The 21,893-nt window shown below is 41.5% G+C and overlaps 1 protein-coding gene across 1 annotated transcript in view; it reads left to right on the forward strand.

Moving 5' to 3' along the window:
• Positions 1–21,893, forward strand: part of WASHC4 (WASH complex subunit 4) — a 220,004-nt gene that overhangs the window by 83,306 nt on the left and 114,805 nt on the right. The window contains 2 exon segments of the mRNA XM_033950810.1: positions 11,531–11,677; positions 15,045–15,124. Coding sequence (XP_033806701.1) covers positions 11,531–11,677; positions 15,045–15,124 — 227 coding nt within the window.

A 21,893-nucleotide genomic window follows, 5' to 3' on the forward strand; every position in this document is an offset into this window, starting at 1 on the left:
GCCCCAAATCTTTTTAAACTTATTATAATTACCTTGTTGTATAGCAAGCACCCTTTCCATTTTATAAATATGGCATACAGAATTCCACCAAAAAGTATAATTTAGTTTAGTATAATCTTTCCAATTTCCTGTAATCTGCTGAATGGCAACTCCTGTTAATATTAATAAAAGTTTATTATTCGCTGAAATTTGGCTTTTAAATCTCATTGATGTACCGAATAATACAGTATCATATGAAAGTCCAACATGATTTTCTAATAAAGAATTAATTTGGGGCCAAATTAACTTCCAAAAGGTATTTATATAGGTAATTAATTGATGAATTTTTATCTGAATTGAGTTTATTTTTAGTATATGACTTTATCTAAAATGTTGTTTTAAAGATGGTCTTTATGGGGTTTATTACTGTCTGATCTAATATGCGTGTCATCAAGTTTACACTATTATTAATTATTTTGGGGGGGGATTGGGAGGGGATAGGGTTGGGGGTAAGTGGGATTGATGGAATATGGGGTAATGAATTTTTTACATCTTCTCTTGATAAATTCTTAATGCTTCTTTTATAAATGTACAAGTAGTTCATTGTATTTTGATTTACCATATTTATTTTGTATGTCTAGTTGTAGCCTGCTTTTGATTTTTAGAATTTTTTTTTTTTTAAAAAGCTGAGCAATTTTCAAAGGGAATTCTATGGGTGATGAGAGATTGCCTGTAGGAATAGGTCATTTAAAAATTGCCATTGACCCTCAGCAAGGAAGAGGAGTGGGGGGAAGTGTAGTTTATGCCTGTAGAGGTAGACATGAAGGGTTAATTTTCTAGTCTCTGCAAATGCTTTTCAACCTTTGCTTAGTACTTGGGTTATGCAGACTACTGATTTTTCAGTGAGAACTCTGTGCAGTTTCTCTTTGAACATAAACTTTCAGGACTATGATCAAAATTCTGCTAAGTATATCTGCAAATATTTGTCTACCTGTTCATTTAATTATTAGGCTGTCATACTCTGTTTTTAATGTGCTTCAGCAGATTTGCTGTTCCTCAGACCACTTTTTCAAATGAGACATTTTGTCTTGAGTTTTTACCCTCCTCAAAATTTTAAATCAGTTTTTGCATTTGAAATGCAGTTGTATAAAGCATTTCTAAATAGAAAGCAATAAAATGAGTACCGATCGTGTACCGATCGGTTTGCGACCCTTTTGCGACCCGATTTCCCTCCGACCCGATTCACTAACCTTTGTAGCGATCCCATTGCAATCCGTGCATGCAAATGGGGGGAATCGGCATGCAAAGCAAGAAGGACGTGATTCACAACACTTTTTTCCTGACACATCAACTGGCTGGCCAATCAAGAACAAGCGACTGGTGAAGACCAGTCGCTTGTGTAGAAAACTGCTATCTGCCCTGATTCTCTTGCTCTGGCCGCCCTGCTCTCTGCCCCGATCAGGCTTCTCTTTTCTCTGCCCTGCTATTTTTTGGGTGAGGCTCCACTCGGAGTACTGGCGGGACTGCGGCGGAGGAAGCAGCCCAGGGATCGCTGGCATCGCGATCCCGCTGCGGGCTGCTTCTCTACCATAGGTGGTGCGGGGAGGCCAGGGGGATGAGCGGTCCTTCGGGGTGGGTCGGGGCATCAGGCCTTCAGGGTGGGGTGGGAAGGCAGGCCTTCAAGGGGGGGGGACAGGCAGGCTGGCCTTCAAGGGGGGGAGAGGCCTTCAAGGGGGGGGACAGGCCTTCAAGGGGGGGGACAGGCAGGCAGGCTTTCAAGGGGGGGACAGGCCTTCAAGGGAGACAGGCCTTCAAGAGGGGGGATAGGCCTTCAAGGGGATCAGGCAGGCAGGCCTTCAAGGGGGGACAGGCAGGCAGGCCTTCAGGGGGGTGGAGGCCTTCGGGGGGGGGACAGGCCATGGGGGGGTGCAGGCCTTCAAGGGGGGCGGACAGGCCTTCGAGGGGGTGCAGGCCTTCAAGGTGGGGACAGGCCTTCAGGGGCCCTGGTGTAGAAGTACACAGAGGTAAGGGGGGGGTTCAAAGAGATGCGCATATGTCGGACTTTGCGTGGGAAGAAATAATGGGTCTGAAAATAGAGGAGAGGGAGAGAGATGATGGACCATTGTTTTTAGGGAGGGAAGGAACAGAAAGGGAGAGAAGTTGGACACAAGGAATGGTGTGTGTGGGGGGGATAGAGATACTGGATAGGAGGGTAGTTGGGAAAAGAAAGGGAGAGATGGTGGAGTTGGGGAGTAATTTTACAAGATATGTTATAATATGGTATATAACACGTGTATATTCTATTTTAGTTGAAAATGTGATGAATGGTGGGTGGGGTTACTACACTATTAGATTTTATGTGTTAGATAGTATAGTGCTATATTGGAATTACTTGTGTGATGTATTTTTGTGCACTTGTCGTTTTGATTTGAAAATGAATAAATATGAATATAAATATGATATATTGTACTTAAAGTATTCATGAAGGAAAATCAAGTGTGTGTTTATAAGATTATATGTATTTTTTCTGATACACTTGTAATATGAAAAAATGAATAAATAAATTAAACAATGAAAATGAATAATGAATTTAAAAAAAAAAAGAAAAGATGGATCTGTGGAGGGAAATGAAAAAAGGAAAGATGCCAGACCTCCTGGGGAGGGAAGGGAAATGGGGAGGACAGAGATGGCAGATGGATGGTTAGCATGCAGAAAGAAGGAAGAAGGAGACCCTGGCAAGCAAGTTATCAGAAGACAACCAGAGCCTTGGACCAACAAAATTTCAAAAATAGCCAGATAACAAAAGGTAGAAAAACTAATTTTATTTTCTGTTTTGTGATTACAATATGTCGGATTTGAAATGTGTATCCTGCCAGAGCTGGTGTTAGACCGCGAATGTGAGCTAGGATTTAACAGAGAGAAAAAGTCCACAGCGCCAGTGTGGTGAGGAGAAGCCAAAGGGGGGTGAAAAAGCTATAAAATAAACCCACCAGGATGTTTGAAAAAAAAACAACAAAACATCCCAATTGGGCAGGAAAGTCGAATCGAAAAACAAATTCAATAGGCTGAATTGAATCAAAATTTTTTTTTTTTTTCCTGAATCGGGCAGCACTAGTTTGCGCTACTGTCTTAGACTTTAAGACCTGGGATTGGGGAGAGATAGCATCCTCAGTACTTTATAATGCAAGTGAAACGAGAATTTGGTCAGACTTTTGAAGGGTCTGCAGAAGAAAAATATTGTATAGGCCGGGGACATGAGACAGCAGGAAACGGGAACTTTTCTTCCTTCTATTTTTGTGAATGGCAAGGCTGAGGATGTCAGAGTTCAGTTAAAATATGTGTTGTGTAAGAAAATATAATAATGTGTTTTATAAAGTTTATAAGCATTGCTGGCCTACCCGGTGAGGTGTTCCTAATGGTGGTGGTGGTGGCAGCGTGTCAATGTGAGATGGTCTGGGAAATTCTGCTGAGCAAACTCCGGGCCCATTTCCACCCCCCAGTTAGTCCACTCCACTCAACTAGTTCACACACTGAGTGGGTCTTTGGGTGTTGTGCCTGGGTTGTTGTTTTGGGATCTCTTCCAGTGGTTTGTCAGTATCTCCTTGTGGTCCAAGGAAGGAAACTTTGTTAACCTTAGCATTGACTTCAGAATATGTTTGTGTGGCATTAGGCTATGTAGTGATCAAAAGAAAAAAACAGACCTTTACACATTTTTGCACTATATGGTGGGTGTATGAGGAGATTCACATTTCCTGCACAGCTAAGTCCTTGTGAAGTTACCTTGTTCTTTCTCTATTTGACATCTGTTTGGAAGGAAAGATTTAAGCTTAAAAATGAAGTGGCCAGAAGTTATGGTAAAAGCAGATAGCGTTTCTGGTTTTAAGAAAGGTTTGGACAAAGTCTTGGAGGAAAAGTCCATAGTCTGTTATTAAGACATGGGGGAAGTGTCTGCTTGCCCTGGATTGATAGCATGGAATGTTGCTACTCTTTGGGTTTTGACCAGGTACTAGTGACCTGGATTGGTTACCATGAGAATGGGCTACTGGGCATGATGGACCATTGGTCTGACCCAGTTAGACTATTCTTATGTTATGTCTTTGTTTTCACTTCTTATTTTAATGTATTTATTTCTAGGAACTTATCAGTGTTTTTTTATAATGGTAAAAAAAATGGAAAGAGAATTAATGTGTGTGAAATAGGGGGGGTGTAACTAATTTCTTCAGTTAAATAATTCAATCCACCTCAACCAGATATAGGACAACTCAGTCACCATTCACACACCCTCCAACCAAAATCGTCAAAAGAAAAAAAACTGTTCGACAACCTCCCTAACACTCGACCCCCAACTCTACAACCTATTGACCTCGACCACAGACTACAAAACCTTAAAAAAAGAAATAAAAACCCATCTATTCAAAAAACACATAAAACCGAGCTAACACAATCAGAACTGTCCCAAGCATCACCTGCAACTACCCCATATGTACTTCTGATGTCATGACAATTCAGACATAATTTATGTTATGTTTGGAATAATGGTTACATATATGAGGTTCAATAAAAGAAAATTTTCACTGCCTGTTTCTATTCTGACCATTTATTCCGTTTCATGGTTATTACAAAAAATATTTTTTTACATGGGGGAGTGTCAAAAAATGTTGAGCCCTGGGTGCCACGTACCCTAGGTACGCCACTGTTCTTAATCACACCTTTTGTGGGAATTCTTTAGTCTATTATGTACATTTTACAAGAATGGATAATGCCAGTTCTGGAATTCATATTCTGACCTATCTGGTAGATGCTATGGATATATAGAGGGAGGCGGAGGGTTTGGGATAGGGGATGTTAAATATTAGTTAATGGAAATCAAATGGTTATTAAACATTTATACAGCTGTTTGTTGTGTTTGTTTTTATTCTTGTTCAGTTGAAAAGCTTGATTCTGGAGTGTAACCAGCATTCTGAATAGAATTGTATCCAGAGGATGGCAGGGGAGGGGGCTTTTGGGGGCAAAATGGTTTGGTTTGTAAACACATGTCCAGATATTTTCTTTGTGTTTTAGGTTTAAATCTTTTTTTTTTTTTATTTGAAGATTGCAAACAAAATAACATTAATTGCAACGAGAGCATCTCTGTTACCAAGACAGATTGTCTGACTGTGCAAGAGTATCAGTCATTTCCTGTGCAAACAGCATTATTCCTTATGGAGGGTAAAGCACCTCAACTCGCAAGTTGCTTGCAGAAAATATCAATCAATTTTTTCTCTCCACCCATTTATCTCTCTGGGCAGCACCCGCTTTTCTCAGTCCTAACTTCTGCAAGATGTCTTTTCATCTGTGTGCACTAGTGCTACCCGATTCAGCCCCATTGAGTCGATTTTTTGATTCGATTCGATTTTCCTGCCCAATTGGGCGTTTTTTTTTCAAACATCCTGGTGGGTTTATTTTATAGCCTCTTCACCCCCTTTGCCTTCTCCTAACCACACTGGCGCTGTGGTGTAAACAAAATAAACAAAAAAAGACTTTTCCTCTCTGTTAAATCCTAGCTCACGTTTGCGGTCTAATACCAGCTCTGGCAGGATACACATTTCAAATCTGACATATTGTAATCACAAAACAGAAAATAAAATTATTTTTTCTACCTTTTGTTGTCTGGTCATTATACAAATCTTGTTGGTCCCCGGTTCTGGTTGTCTTCTGATAACTTGCTTGCCAGGGTCTCCTTCTTTCTCCGTCCTCTCCCTTCCTGTTTCCCTTCCCTCCCCCGGAGGTCTGGCATCTTTCCTTTTTTTCGTCTCCATCCCCAGATCCACCTTTTCTCAACTACCCTTTCATCCAGCATCTCACCCTCCTTCCCCACCACCCCAGGGTCCACCATCTCTCTCTTTCTTTTCCAAACTACCCTCCTATCCAGTATCTCTATCCCCCCTCCACACCATCCCTTGTGTCCAACTTCTCTCCCTTTCTGTTCCTTCCCTTCCTAAATCCCTTTGTCCACCATCTCTCTCCCTCTCATCTGTTTTTAGACTCATTATTTCTTCCCCCCAAAGTCCGGCATATGCACATCTCTTTGACCCCCCCCTTGAAGGCCTGCATCTCTCCTTGAAGGCCAGTACCCCCCCTTGAAGGCCAATATCCCCCCCTTTGAAGGCCTGCAACCCCCCTTGAAGGCCTGATCTCCTTTTTGAAGGCCTGTCCCCCCCCCCCTTTGGAGGCCTGTCTGCACACCCCTCCTTCGAATGCCTGTCACTCCTGAAGGCCTGCTTGTACCCACCCCCCGAAGGACTGCGCCCCCCCCCCCCCGAAAGGCCTGTTCTCCTGGCCTCCTGTACACTATTTACCTAATATCAGCAGCCTGCATTGAAGATCATGGTGCTAGCGATCTTTGCAAGCTGCCATAGGTCTTCGGAGCTGTTTCCTCTGCTGCGATCCTGCCTGTGATGTCAGGATGTGCAACATCTTTCCTCCCCTCTCACCCATCCCCTTGTGTCTTCCCTCTGCAGCATCTTTCTATCCCTCCCATTCCCCTGTGCAGCAGAACCCTTGCTCAGCTTCCATCCTTCCTTCTCTCCCATCCCTCTTGCGGCAGAACCCTTGCCTAGCTTCCATCCTTCCCTCCCTCCCGTCCCTTGTGCAGCAGAAGTCATGAGCACGCGCAGCCGAATCACCAAACCCCCGCTGACCCTCCATCCTTTCCTCCCAACCAATCCCCGCTGACCGTGACCATAAATACCTTCCGACAGAGGAGTGTTGGGCCAGCAGCACTCACAGGCTGCTTCGTGGCCTTTTCGCTGGGGCCTTCTGTGTACTGATGACATCATCAGTGACGTGGCAAAAGGAATTCCCCAGCGAGAAAGCCATGAAGCAGCCTCTGAATGCTGCTGGCCTGACGCTCCTCTGCTGGAAGGTATTTATGGTCGCAGTCGTCGGGGATCGGTTGGGAGGGGAAGGATGGAGGGTTAGCGGCAGTTCAGCGGGGGGGCGGAGGGAAGCGTGGCTGCCTACAACTAGGGCTTATTTTTTGGGATAAGACTTATATTAAGACCTACCCCAAAAATCATGCTAAGGCTTATTTTCGAGGTAGGTCTTATTTTCAGGGTAACACAGTAGGTAAAATTTAAAACAATTCTAAAGTGCAGTTTAAATACATACCAAAAAGATTATCTCAACTTTTCACAGATGTTGAGGGGAAAAATGAAACTGTTCTACCTGAAAACAAGGGGGAGATTTAAAAAACGTCGGAACTTAAGACTAAACTACTAAAGAGGGGCTATCCGAGTTATATTGCTAAGAAAGCATACCAATACATTGGCAGTTTAAGTAGAAATGTTCATGTGCTCTAAATGAGATAAGTGCTTTGTTAAACGTCTTTTATTAAGAAAGAGGTTATTGCATAATGTATGCTGAACATACCATTTTTATAAAATAATATTAAAGAAAACCAAAAAAGATAATTAAATTACAAGAGAAAAGTTAATTAATAAAATAAGAATTGCTAGCAGAGGTTGCAATTCGATTAATTTGAAGGTTTTGTAGCCATGATGGCCATACTTTTTTAAAAAGAGCACCTAATTGGCCGGCATGCGTTAACACTTGGAAGCTCGGGGCTAGGTTCCCTGGGAGCAGTACTTGCCCCTGTGGAGTCAGGCACTTGAGCACAGGCTGATTTGACCCTGATGGTGGTTGGCTGTATACCTCCCCCCCCCCGCCCCTGAAGAATCGAGCAAGAGCATGAGAGGTCGAGGGTTTCAGGTTTTTGGGACCTGAATAAAATGCAGCCCAAAGAACAAGCTGCTGGAGTTACCCTTGCTTGTCTGAGGCAGAAATCCCTTCTCCATTATCATCTATGAGTACAGCTCATTATCCCAGGACAAGCAGGCAGCATATTCTTAACGCATGGGTGACGTCACCGACGGAGCCCCGGTACGGACCTTTTTAACTAGAAAGTTCTAGTTGGCCGCACCGCGCATGCGCGAGTGCCTTCCCGCCCGACGGAGGAGTGCGTGGTCCCCAGTTTCTTCGTTTCCGCGGAGCGAAGAAGACGCATGTGTTTTCAACGGCCGTTGAAAAACTAATTTTTGCCTTCCCGCTCACGTATTTTCTCACTCTTTTCCTATTTTTCTTATCGGATTCCCTTTATTTTTGTTTTCAAAAAAAAAAAAAAAAAACTCGTCAAGCTTTCCTTATTTTTTCAGGCCGGCCCCGGCGGGGCCTGTTGCCACCATACAGGCCTCCGGATTCGATTCCTGACCACGCTTTACCCTCTTCTCTCTCAACACGACTGGCTATGTTCCCTAGACCTCAAAGAGGCCTACACTCGCATCCCCATCAATCTGAATTCACGTCGCTACCTCCGTTTTCAGATTCAGCACCGCCACTATCAGTACAAGGTACTACCCTTTGGCCTCGCATCATCGCCCAGGGTGTTCACCAAGTGCCTTATTGTGGTGGCAGCCTTCCTCTACATCCAGGGCGAACAGAACTCCCTGGCCGACAATCTCAGCCGCATCCTTCAACCTCACGAGTGGACTCTGGACCCTCCAACACTCCGCTCCATCTTTGCTCGCTGGGGCACTCCGCAGGTGGACCTCTTTGCAGCTCCTCACAACCATCAGCTGCCCCAGTTCTGTTCCAGACTCTTCTCTCCTCACCGTCTGGCCCCGGATGCATTCCTGCTCGACTGGACGGATCGGTTCCTCTATGCCTTTCCTCCACTCCCTCTGATGTTGCGGACGTTATTCAAACTCCGCAGGGACAAGGCCACCATGATTCTCATCGCTCCTCAGTGGCCTCGCCAACACTGGTTCTCCCTCCTGCTTCAGCTCAGCTCCAGGGAGCCCATTCCTCTTCCTGTGTTTCCTACTCTACTTACGCAGCAGCATCAGTCTCTACTACATCCCAATCTGTCTTCACTCCACCTGACAAGCTTGGTTTCTCTCGGGCTGACCTCTCCAGAGAATCTGTCTCAGCCTGTCCGTCGCATTTTGGATGCCTCCCGGAAACCGGCCACTCTCCAATGTTACCATCAGAAGTGGACCAGGTTCTCCTCTTGGTGTCTCCTGCATCATCACGATCCCACCTCATTGGCGGTGGAAACTGTACTGGACTATTTGCTTTCTCTGTCCGATGCTGGCCTCAAGTCTACCTCAATCAGAGTCCACCTCAGTGCCATCACTGCGTTTCATGAGCCTATCCTCGGAAAACCTCTCACGGCCCATCCTCTGGTTTCCCGGTTCATGAGAGGCCTCTTCAATGTCAAACCACCTCTGAAGCCTCCTCCTGTCGTCTGGGTCCTGAATGTGGTTTTATCAGCCCTCATGAAACCTCCTTTTGAGCCTCTTGCCACAACTTCGCTCAAACTTCTCACATGGAAGGTGCTTTTCCTCATTGCCATCACCTCTGCCAGGAGGGTCAGTGAGCTGCATGCACTGGTTGCTGACCCACCTTTCACGGTTTTTCACCATGACAAGGTGGTTCTGTGAACACATCCTAAATTTTTTCCCAAGGTGGTCTCGGACTTCCACCTCAACCAGTCCATTGTATTGCCTGTCTTTTTCCCTAAACCCCATGCTCATCCTGGGGAACAGGCGTTACACACGCTAGACTGTAAGCGGGCCCTTGCATACTACCTTGACCGTACCAGGGCTCACCGCTCTTCACCTCAGCTCTTTTTGTCCTTTGACCCTAACCGTCTGGGGCGCCCTGTCTCTAAACGGACGCTTTCTAACTGGCTTGCTGCCTACATTGCGTTCTGTTATGCTCGGGCCGGTCTCTCACTGGAAGGTGCTGTCACAGCCCATAGGGTCAGAGCTATGGCTGCTTCTGTGGCTTTCCTCCGCTCCACGCCCATCGAGGAAATCTGCAAGGCTGCCACTTGGTCCTCAGTTCACACATTCACTACTCACTACTGTCTGGATGCCTTCTCCAGACGGGATGGACACTTCGGCCAATCTGTGTTACAAAATTTATTTTCCTAATAGCCAACCATCCCCCCTCCCTCTCTGTTAGCTTGGAGGTCACCCATGCGTTAAGAATATGCTGCCTGCTTGTCCTGGGATAAAGCACAGTTACTTACCGTAACAGGTGTTATCCAGGGACAGCAGGCAGATATTCTTACGTCCCACCCTCCTCCCCGGGTTGGCTTCTTAGCTGGCTTATCTTAACTGGGGACCACGCACTCCTCCGTCGGGCGGGAAGGCACTCGCGCATGTGCGGTGCGTCCAACTAGAACTTTCTAGTTAAAAAGGTCCGTACCGGGGCTCCGTCGGTGACGTCACCCATGCGTTAAGAATATCTGCCTGCTGTCCCTGGATAACACCTGTTACGGTAAGTAACTGTGCTTTACTGTCTATGGAAAAATTGAGGTGGGTCTGAATTATACAAATCTAAGGGTTTTTCAGGGTGTCCCAATGAATCCTCATCTTTTGACACTAAAATGCTGCCGCAGTGGCCATCTTGGATTTCCCAATTTTATTTCAAAAGCCTACTGACTCAGATTAACTCGATTTTGGTAAAAATGGATTATTACGGACTCCTCTGGTGATTTAGATACCATATCATGCACTAGATCAGGGGTCTCAAAGTCCCTCCTTGAGGGCCGCAATCCAGTCGGGTTTTTAGGATTTCCCCAATGAATATGCATGAGATCTATGTGCATGCACTGCTTTCAATGCATATTCATTGGAGAAATCCTGAAAACCCGACTGGATTGGGGCCCTCAAGGAAAGACTTTGAGATCCCTGCACTAGATGGTCAGATGAGGTGTGTCCTTGTACCACAGGAGCCCTGAGCTTAGCATTTTTTGGTCACTTCACAGGTGAGGAGATGTAGGAAGCTCAAGAGATCCATAGCAGCAACTGACCTTGTCTGACAGGGAGGCAATGCCCCCTTACTTTTCCCCGCTGTTTGAGTTCTCCCTGCCTCCTGTTTATGCTGGCCTCTGTTCTGACGTCCTGGTCCCGCGACTAGGACGTAATGTAAATATTGAAGAACTAAGGCCAGTACTTGGCAGACTTGCACGGTCTGTGTCTGTATATGGCCGTTTGGGGAGGATGGGCTGAGGAGGGCTTCAATGGCTTGGAGGGTGTAGATGGACTGGAATGAGCTTCGACGGAGGCTTCAGTAGTTGGAACCTAAGAACAGTACTGGGCAGAGCTTTAGATTCTTGCCCTGAAATAGCTAAGGAGAAGAAAAAAATAGAAAAACCCAACAAATTTTTAGATTGAATCAGGTTGGGCAGACTAGATGGACCATTTGGGTCTTTATCTGCCATCATGTGCTGTTACTATGAGAGCCAAGACCAGCAAGAGCAAGGGGTGGAAGATGCTGGATTGGGGAGTTCCCAGAGCTCCCCCTTGTTTTTATTTCCTCTCCTAGGGGTTATCACTTGCTTTGATATGGACTGAAGAGAGGAGGCCATGTTCAAAGAGACAAGGGGTGGCTAAATAGTTGAGACAGCTCAGTAAATAGGCTGCTAGAGTGCTTTTCTAATTAATAATGGTATCAATTATGAATTTTTTTTCTCTCCCCTCCCCCCCATTCCCTTCATACCCAGAAAAGAGTAATCTCTGACAAAAAATACAGCGAACAGCGGCTTGATGTGCTATCTGCTCTGGTCCTAGCTGAAAATACTATTAATGGACCAAGCACAAAACAGAGAAGGCTTGTTGTTTCACTAGCACTGAGTGTGGGGACACAGATGGTAAGTAACAGACCACTACTTACATTCTGTCACTGTCTTTTCTCATTGTCATTTTGACTGGTAATGGTTATGTCTTAAGTCCAAGGAAGAGGAATTTCAAAAAGTCAATGAAGGTTTTTGATAATTATAGCCTCTGTTTTGTTGACCAAACAACCAGAGTGTGTTAGGCTGGCTTATGCACTAGTGCTGCCCGATTCACAGTTCGAATCGATTCACCAATTCAGTTTGACTGAATTGATTTGTTATGGGAAAAAATCAGACTCGTCAACTCAGGCCTGCTCTTGGGCTTTTCCTCTGCTAGAGTCTTTCCTTTTGATGTAACTTCCTGTTTTGTGAAACTGAAGCTGCCTATGCCTATTAACTGTACTTTATACTAATACTATAGCAATTTTAAAATATCGTCTTGAAATGCTAGCCTATGTACACTAACAAACACTTCCTATGCTAAGAAAAATAACCTATCCCTAAAACTCCCTTGCTAAGTGAGCAAAGTACTTTAAATAAAATAAGTCCCTGAACTTAGCTATTTAGTTTTAGGATTCCCTTTTCCCAAGCTTGTAAGCAATTTCCCAGCAAAGTCTTTTCAGTGAAGATCTCTCTGTCTCTTGAAGTCCCCTAATAGCACCTCTTCTGGACCTGATTCCTTTCTCAGGAACCTGCTAATTTAGTTGATATTCACTCTCAAACTTAGCTCCCTTGTGATCAAAAATGACGCTGTCGGAGAACACACACGAGCTGACACACTCAGGTGATATTCACATCCAGAAATAACAGAAAGCTTTATTGTAAGATGGCATTCCACTCTATACAGTCATTAAAGCTATCTTAGCTTTTGTAAAGCTGTAAAAACTTGGTTTTTCATCCTCATTTACCTAGGGTAATATTTGTAGTTGGGACACTGAACTAGATAGTATCATCTTGCTGTATTTTATATTTTAGATGTTTTATTGCAGTTATTTGTAGATTGTCTTATATAGTGTGTACAATTTATTGTAAACGACTTTGCTACTTTTAAGCGATATATTAAGTAAATAAATCAAATGCAGAAAGACAGGGCCAATTGCCTGTTTCTAAAGAAACTTGAGTGGTACCAAAAAAACAAGCTTTGTAGTAAAGATAATTATGCTTATTATAAAGATCTTTTTATTAAATCTTTAGTTTTGAATGTATAAAGAATGTATTTGTGAAATTATGAAATTTCAAAAAGGCATAGGCACCAATATGCTTTCATAAAATTAGGTTTGTGTGACAAGAATGCCTCCAAAATGAAGATATTATAATGAATAAAAATAAATAATTCTTCAAACTTGTTCTTCTGTTACATGTAGTTACCAGCATTCATCACATATTTCTACCAATGATGGATAAATGTTTGAAAATGGTTATGAAAGGATAGCTCATCTTATTGCTTCAACCAGTTGTTCAGTCTTTTTCACCTTTTCATTTGAGTTACGTATATGCTTCCAAAGATATTCTTATTTTCTCTTGGAAAAAGATAGAAATTACATGGTGCTAAGACTGTGCTGTATGGTAGATAGAGTAAGACTTTTGAGACCCATCTTCACAATTCCTCCTGTGGTGGTTTGTGCTGTGTGAGGCTTAGCATTGCGTTTGCACAATTTCCTCCTTGTACTTTTGAACTGTTCTCATGTCACCCCATTACTGCAAAAAGCTCACTGGTTGCCAGTTACATATAGGATTACATATAAAATAGCTCTTCTAGTCTTCAAGACTATACAAACCAACGCTCCGGCATTTATAGATAGGCTTTTGATTCCACAGAGCTCATCGAGAGTTCTTAGATCCACTTCACAGTTTACCCTTAATGTTCCTTCCTTGAAAATTATCGGAACACGCCGTGCTTCTATTTTTTCTGTAACTGCTCCAATGACTTGGAATTCTCTTCCCTTATATATAAGACTCGAACAAGATTTGCAGAAATTTAAGAGTAGTTTAAAGTGCCTTCTTTTTAAAGAAGCCTTTAACTGAAAATACAATGTCCAACCAAGATGTAATACTTTACGATTTCAGCCATCTCCAAATTAAGATTTTTAATAGCTCTTATTCGACCCCATCTCTGCCAGCAATCCTCTTCTTCCTACCCTCCTTATATACTTCCCTTTTATGTACTTTTTCTTTAAAATTGTATTTCCTCCCCTCTTTCCTACTGTTTCCCGTGGCTTTAAAAAGCAAATACCCAAGTAGGTCTGGTTACGAATTATGTATATGTGATTTCTCTAAAATCATATTTTTACCTTTTGTACCACGCTTTGTAATTTGGTAAAGCGTTCAATCAAATAATATGAATAAACTTGAAACTTGAAACTTCCTTTGAGTGATCCTCATTTTTCTATACAAGTTTATCAACCTTTCTCAGGTGAGACTCATCGGATGCTGTCATGGGTTGTCTACTTCATTTTTGATCACACATTTGCCTTTCGTGATCCACTGTCTTAAATCAATCTCACATCAACGGTCATCACCATAAATAACCTGCATGTTGTGGTGAATTTCAATTACAGGGACTCCTTCAACAGTCAGAATTCTATCCTGACACATTGCTTAAATCACGAGTATTCATTGCATGCTTTCATTTTTACAAACAATAGCAAAACATATTCACATAGATACTTGTTGCCAGTTGAGGTGAAAGAAGAGATTTCAAAGGCCAAATGAACGTTTGCTGTGTCGAAGCTGTTGAAATATTAAGGTAGAAGTGTTACTTTTCATTCAACCCTCAAATAAATGACTTCTAGCAGTGTGTAAATCCCCTTGTATAAACCTACACCTGTTCCAATGAAGGTATTAACATGTCTGTATATTCTATGCATTTGAGTATTTTGTAAAACACACATGTACATTGCAACAAAACCCCCAGGAATGTTTACATAGAGATCACATAAATGTAGGCAAAATCTTGCATTGCGCTTTTATATCTCTGTATACCCACTTGCAAATGTTATCACAGCCATTTCTTTATACATGGGGAAAAACTTTGTAAAATTACCTTCAGAAGTGGTCAGTGTATCCGTGCATAAGTAGCAGAAGAACAGTACATCCAAAATAGTAGATTTTACTTTTATTGTCCTGAGAGGGAGGGAGTTGGGCGCACGCATTCTTCTGCCACAGGGATGTCCCCACGATGAGGTAAAAGATGCAGCTTTGGTGGTAATGTGGGGGCAATAGCTTTACATATATTTGTGTCATTCAGAATGGAGAAACATCAAATTAATGCTTTATTTTCTTTAAGGTTATGCCATGATTTATTTTTGCAATGCTTTTAGGAAAATGAAAGATAAAAACCTAATGCCTTAAATATATAACCTTTGTGCATTTTCATTTAACATAATCTGTTTGTATTTAACAGAAAACATTTAAAGATGAAGAGCTACTTCCACTTCAACTAGTTATGAAAAAAATGGACTTAATCAGTGAACTTAGAGAAAGGTAAGTGGCACCCAATCTGTTATGTAATCCAGATGTACACAGCTGGAAGCCCTGAAAAGTGGAATGGAGGGGTATCCTAGTGATTAAAGTAGTGGATTGAAAACCAGGGAAGCTAGGGTTCAAATCCCACATCTCCTGCTGATGCTCCATGTGATTTTGGACAAGTCACTTCACCTTCCATTGGCTCAGGTACAATTTAGATTGTAAGACCTACTTGATAGTAACTTGCCTTGACAACGATTTTGAAAAGACAAGTAGTTAAATCACAAATCCAAACCCATAAGTGCAGAGAAAGTCATAGGTTTGCTTACTTCCTGTCTCACATTTTTGATCTTACATCATAACAGTGTGCAATGTTTTGTATTCCTAGCTGAAATCCCTTCTGGTGGTAGACTTTTATGTGACTCGTAGCTCTTAAGCAACAGAATGCAATGCTAAGGTTCTAATGCTTGTGTATCCTGGATCTAGTAGTGTCCAAGCTCAGCACTCTTGAATAAGGAATCAGTGGGGATACACCGTATTACCTTTGATTTTTTTTTTTTGCATTTTCTGCAGGAGGCAGTCTCCTAATAGCTTCAGCCTTTCCCTTTCTATACCTTAGGAAAGAGGACTGCAACTTCCTCTCCCAACATTCAGCTTAGAAGATTTCCTTTCAAAAGCAAAATGCTCTTCAAGGAAGATATTGGATCCTTAGTGAATATCTTGAAGGAGCCCAAGCCTTATAATTATGAGGCAGGCCAAAGCCTTTAGCATAGTTCTAATAAAATTAGAATAGCTTGCATGAAGGGTGGAAAATGCAAGCTGGGTCGTTATGGTTATTAATCATTTCTCATTTGCAGTCATGTCAGCCATGGAACAATAGTAGAGCATGCAATCAAATAATTTCTGTCTCTGAAGTTATACAAGGTTGCCCTGGAGCTTCACTGTGTTCCCTGTCTTTCTGGCAGCTGTGCTACAGATTCTTTCAGATTGAAGAGCAGTGAAACTGCTTCCTGAATTGTCTGGAGAACTGGAATATATGCCTATTACTTCAGATTTAAACCTTGATTAGTAATAGCAGTGGGGATAATTTTTAACAACTTTGTTACTCTTTTCTACTTGTTTTTGAGCTGCTACATTCGTCTGTTGACCAGCATATTCCCTTTAGGCTTGAGCAATTGCTACCAAAGCGTTCTCCAAAAAAATTTTTTTTTTATTGGATGCACCTTTTATTCACCAAGAAGGATTCTGAGTGCATCTATTTTGGGACATCTGGATGTTTTGAGCCAGTATTCCTTTTAAGACACCAAAAAGATGGCAGCTTGTATACTAAACTTCTTTCAGTCTGTTGGCTGTGTGGTCTGCTTTCTGTTGAAGTCCACATTTCTTAGGTGAGAGAATAATCATCAAGTTACTGTTTTCCTTCAAGTTTAGGGAGTATGCCAGTTTAATTCTACATTCAGTTGCTTCTTTGCCACATGGAGTCTCAGTCATAGTGCTAGATACAGGTGCTTGTGGCTTTGGGCTTAGATGATTTCTTGGTTTCTCCAGGTCCCTGGTTCTCAGGTCACTGCATTAACCATTTGGCTAGTCCTCTTCTAAAGTCTGATTTCACATAGCAATTTTTTAGACAAGCTCTGAAAACTTGATCACTTGTAAAAATACCTGTCCAATTGACATTTCTGTTATTTATATGATACTATACTGTAACTGAGCACTTGTAATCTACCTTAGAGGTACAAGTGTAGTGTACACTTGGAGTTCTTAGAATGCTGCTGCATAAGGTGCTGGTTTTGGTTCTGCATTATGTTCTTGAAGCTCCCATTTTGACATAACATCAGGTACCAGCCTGTTCACTGGGGTGCTCTCTATCACGATCAAGTGGCACAAGGAGCTTAGTCTCAGTCCATGGTATCCTGATTCTTCAAAACTCTGGAGCTTTCCATAGTTCAGTTACTGCTAGAGGCCTCAGAAGAGCACTGATGACCTTTATTTTCCCAAGAACTTACTGCAGTGGCTTAAGTTAACAAATAAGGAGGTATGAGAAACACTTATTGGATCTGCAGCACTTACTGCTAGAATGCAAAATATTCAAGCAGAATTTCTTGTTTAAGCACACAAGTTCTTAAAACAAGGATGTGGCACCTGTAGCATTTGCACTCGTAAAAATTGGTTTAGAGAATCCATTCTAAACCTTATGGTGACAAGGGCCAACATCAAGGTTCTGTATCTGTATTAAACTAAACTAAAACTTAGCTTTATATACCGGGCCATCAACCAGAAGAAGCTTGACATGGTTAACAATAATTAATAAAGATATGCTAAAATTGCAAGGAGATTAATTTTCAAAATGTTTAGCAAATAGAAAAGTTTTTAAAGATTTATGGAAGGATTGGAAAGGACTGGGACATCTCAAAATTAAAAGAAGCTCATTCCATAATTGGGAAAATTTAAAATCCAAAGAGAGGATGAAATTCTTGACTCTTTTAATTCCTTTCCTAGAAGGGAGGGAAAGTTTTGATTGTTGAGTGCCTCTTGCATAAGAAAATCTGTAAACGTTCCATAGAAGAGGAACAAGAGGAATAAAAATACCATATAAAATTTTGAAAATTATGCATATACATTTAAACTGGATTCTGAGATGAACCGGGAGCCAATGGAGGCTCAAAAGCAAAGGAGTCACATGGTCGAATTTTCTCTTTCCATAAATCAATTTCATAGTGGTATTCTGAATCAATTGAAGCTTTTGGAGGACTCAGATCTTTGTGATGCTAAGATAAATAGCATTACAGTAATCTAGCCGAGATAGTATAATTGATTGGACCAAGACAGAAAAATGACGTTGATGGAAAAGAGATCTAACCTTCCTCAGCATTCGTAAACTGAAAAAACATTTCTTAACCAGAGAGTTTATTTGATCCTTAAAGGTAAGGGAAGAGTCGAAAAGTATTCCCAAAATCTTCAAGGCAAACTCAATTTGCAGGGAGGTCCCAGAATCCAAACATACAATGGAAGGAAGATAGTCAAATTTTGAGCCTAACCACAAAAGTTTACTTTTGGCTGCATTTAACTTCATCTGGACAGACATAGCCCAAGCTTAAAGTTTGGAAATACAGTGATATATTTTAAAAACAAAATTGTAATATTTGAATCAATCTCAATCAATATAAAGATATCATCCGCATAGGTAAAAAGTGTTTCCCAAGCTAACAACTTATGTGTTCAAAATAGTCATATAAAAATTGAACAAGACTAGGGAAAGCGGAGAGCCCTGGGAAACCCCACAAGGAGGCTGCCAGGAATTAGAAATATTACGTTCAATATTCACTGAATAAGAACGAGAAAGTAAAAATTTAGAAAACCAGTCAAGAACAACCTGATTAAGTCCGATATCTGAAAGTAATTGGAGCAGAATATCGTGATGCACTACATCAAACACCGCAGACAAATCAAACTGAAGCAAAATTGAACATTTTATTTTGTAGTTGTAAATGATGGATTTTAAAAAGAAGAGAAATCAATAAGGTTTCAGTACTAAAATTAGAATGAAATCCATGTTGAAAAGGTTGAAGTAGTGAGAATATCTCCAGGTAATTGGTAAGTTGACCAGCTACAATTGATTCTAGGAATGTTGTCAACAAAGGTATATTGGCAATTGGTCGATAATGAGAAGGGATAGTAGGATCTAGATCTGATTTTTTTTCAGAGGAGGAAGGAGTGTTATTTGTTCCATAGATTGCGAAAAGTATACATTTTCCAATGAGTAATTTAGTAAGATGGTCCCCACCATGTTATAGCCTGAGAAGGAATATTAAGAAAAAGATATGATGGAAATGGATCCAGTGAACATTTACACTTTCAATTTTTCACACAATTTGAAGACTTGGTATTCAGAAACTGAATCAAAAAAGCACCAATAGCGATCAGCTGGTATCTCCAATGTGGGATTTTTGGAATTAGAGAAGAAATATCCAATATTTCCTGCAGGAAAAGATTGCCTAATAAGAGAGATTTTATCTTGAAAAGAGCAGGCTAGAACGTTGGCAGAAGTTGATGATGATTGCTCAAACTATGAGTGAGAGTTAGTCAGAGAACGCCAGAGTTTAAAAAGAGTACTACTCTGATTATTGGACTTAGCTATTTTACATCCATAATAGGTTTTTCTCGCTTTCCTAAGTTCAAAATTATAATTTCTAATTGCAGATCTCCAATTTAATTTATCTATATCTGAATGACATTTTTTCCATTTCTTTCCTAACTTCCTATAGTTTTGTTTTAGGGCTCTATGAATGGGTAGGAACCATGGTGCATTCCGAGCATAGGAGATTGTTTTGGTGATAACTGGCACCAAGGATTGATAGGCTCATTCTGTAACAGATCTCCAATTATGCCAGCTATCATCAATCGTGTGTTCCCTAGGAGAGCTGGAGAGAGAATCTAAAACTTGAGACCAGAAAAATTCTAGACAGATTTTCTTTCTAAATGTGACAGTTTTTTTCCTGCAAAAATTGCATCGGGATATGGGACATATAAATGGGAAGTGAGAATTCACCAAGAAAATGGTCAATCCAAGGAACTTGCTGTCAGCAAAAGCACAAACAGCATCAAAGCAGGTGCCATAAGGTGGTAAGAGGGGTCAAAAGAGACTACGAGGAAAAAATAGCTAAGGAGGCGAAAAACTTTCGATATATTAAGGGGAAACAACCCGCGAAGGAAGCGGTAGGGCTGTTGGATGACCATGGAACATAGGAAGTGCTAAAGGAGGACAAAGCCATCACCGACAAACTGAACACATTTTTTGCATCTGTGTTTACCGAAGAGGATATACACAACATACCGGAAGCCGACGGGCTATACGCGGGAAATGAAGACAGAAAACTGACAGGGTTGACGGTCAGTCTAGAAGAGATATGCAAACAGATTGATAGGCTTAAAAATTATAAATAGATCCACAAAAAAGGTTAATCAAAGCTGCCCAAAACTTTATTTAGTATGGTTATAATTTTTTAAATTTTTTTAAACCTTTTTAAACATGAAGGAAAATGATCTCAGATATGCCACTCCTGCGAGTTATATTGTTATAGCTCACATATGGAATAGTGGCGTGAGTGTCTTTCATCGATCTATAAAACCTTCATGATGGACAAAATAACTAATGTAAACAATTTTTATCCACTACTCTAACTTATTTTTTTATATATTTCATTATTTTCTTTTCTTTTAACTTAGTGCTAAATTAGCAACTCATATATATTTTGTTATAAAAAGTGCAAATAAGCATAGATTCTGTTTGTGCAAAAAATGCAATTAATATAACTGTGCAAAACTTGCAAAGATTTTAATGTCTGATTTACAGTAACTTGGAATGTGCAAATCAGCAAAGCAATTATTATCTTATGTGCAAAATAGGCTCAATAAGATTGTGCAAGTACATAAAGCACAGAATAGCAGCAGAATGGTGCAAAATACGCAAATTCAAGTAAAGACAGCCAAAAAGGCACTTATCTTGTGTAGTTTTATAACAAGATAGAAAGCTTAGTTCCCATAGTAAATATCCGACGGGAGCCCGTTTCGCCGTAACATGCGGCTTCGTCAGGGTTTTAGTCGATATACGGGCTGAGAAAAAAGCATAAAAAAGAATAATTAACAAAGAGAGTAAATAAAGTATCTACCTCTCTATGTATAGCGTACTTACTTTAAGCGTTTGTCTTTTAAGTTGTTCTCACACAATCCTGTACTTACAAAATTATAAATCCCTGGGACCGGATGGCATCCATCCGAGGGTAATCAAGGAATTGAAAGGGGCTATAGCTGAACTGCTTCAACTAATAGCCAATCTGTCGATCAAATCGGGAAGGATTACAGAAGACTGGAAGGTTGCGAATGTTACACCGATCTTCAAGAAAGGTTCGAGGGGTGATCCGGGAAACTACTGACCGGTGAGTCTGACCTTGGTATCAGGAAAGATGGTAGAGGCGCTGATAAAGGACCGCATCATTGAGCACCTTGACGGACACGATCTGATGAGGACCAGCCAGCACGGCTTCAGCAAAGGAAGATCTTGGTTGATGAACTTGCTGCACTTCTTCGAGAGAGTAAACAGGCAGATAGACAAGGGTCACCTGGTTGGCATTGTATATCTGGATTTTCAGAAGGTGTTCAACAAGGTTCTGCTTGAACAACTACTTTGAAAAATTGCGAGCCATGGAATCGGGGGTGAAATACTCACGTGGATTAAAAACTGGCTGGTGGATAGGAAACAGAGAGTGGGGGTAAATGGACAATACTCGGATTGGAAAAGCGTCACCAGTGGAGTGCTGCAGGTTATGGTGCTTGGACCCGTGCTCTTCAACATATTTATAAACGATCTGGACATTGGTACGACAAGTGAGGTGATTAAATTTACAGACGATACTAAATTATTCAGAGTAGTGAAGACGCAGGAGGATTGCGAAGATCTGCAACGTGACATAAACACGCTTGAGAAATGGGCCATGACATGGCAAATGAGGTTCAACGTCGATAAGTGTAAAGTGATACATGTCGGTAACAAAAATCTTATACACGAATACAGGATGTCCGGGGCGTTACTTGGAGAGAACCCCCAGGATAGAGACTTGGGAGTGCTGGGGCGACAGATCGATGAAACTGTCCGCGCGGCGGTGGCGAAAGAGTGAATAGGATGCTAGGAATGATTAAGAAGAGGATCACAAACAGATAGGAGAAGGTTATCGTGCCGCTGTACTGGGCCATGGTACACCCTCACCTGGAATACTGCATCCAGCACTGG

Source organism: Geotrypetes seraphini, chromosome 7 (genome assembly GCF_902459505.1).
Source record: "Geotrypetes seraphini chromosome 7, aGeoSer1.1, whole genome shotgun sequence".
NCBI classification, from domain to species: domain Eukaryota; kingdom Metazoa; phylum Chordata; class Amphibia; order Gymnophiona; family Dermophiidae; genus Geotrypetes; species Geotrypetes seraphini.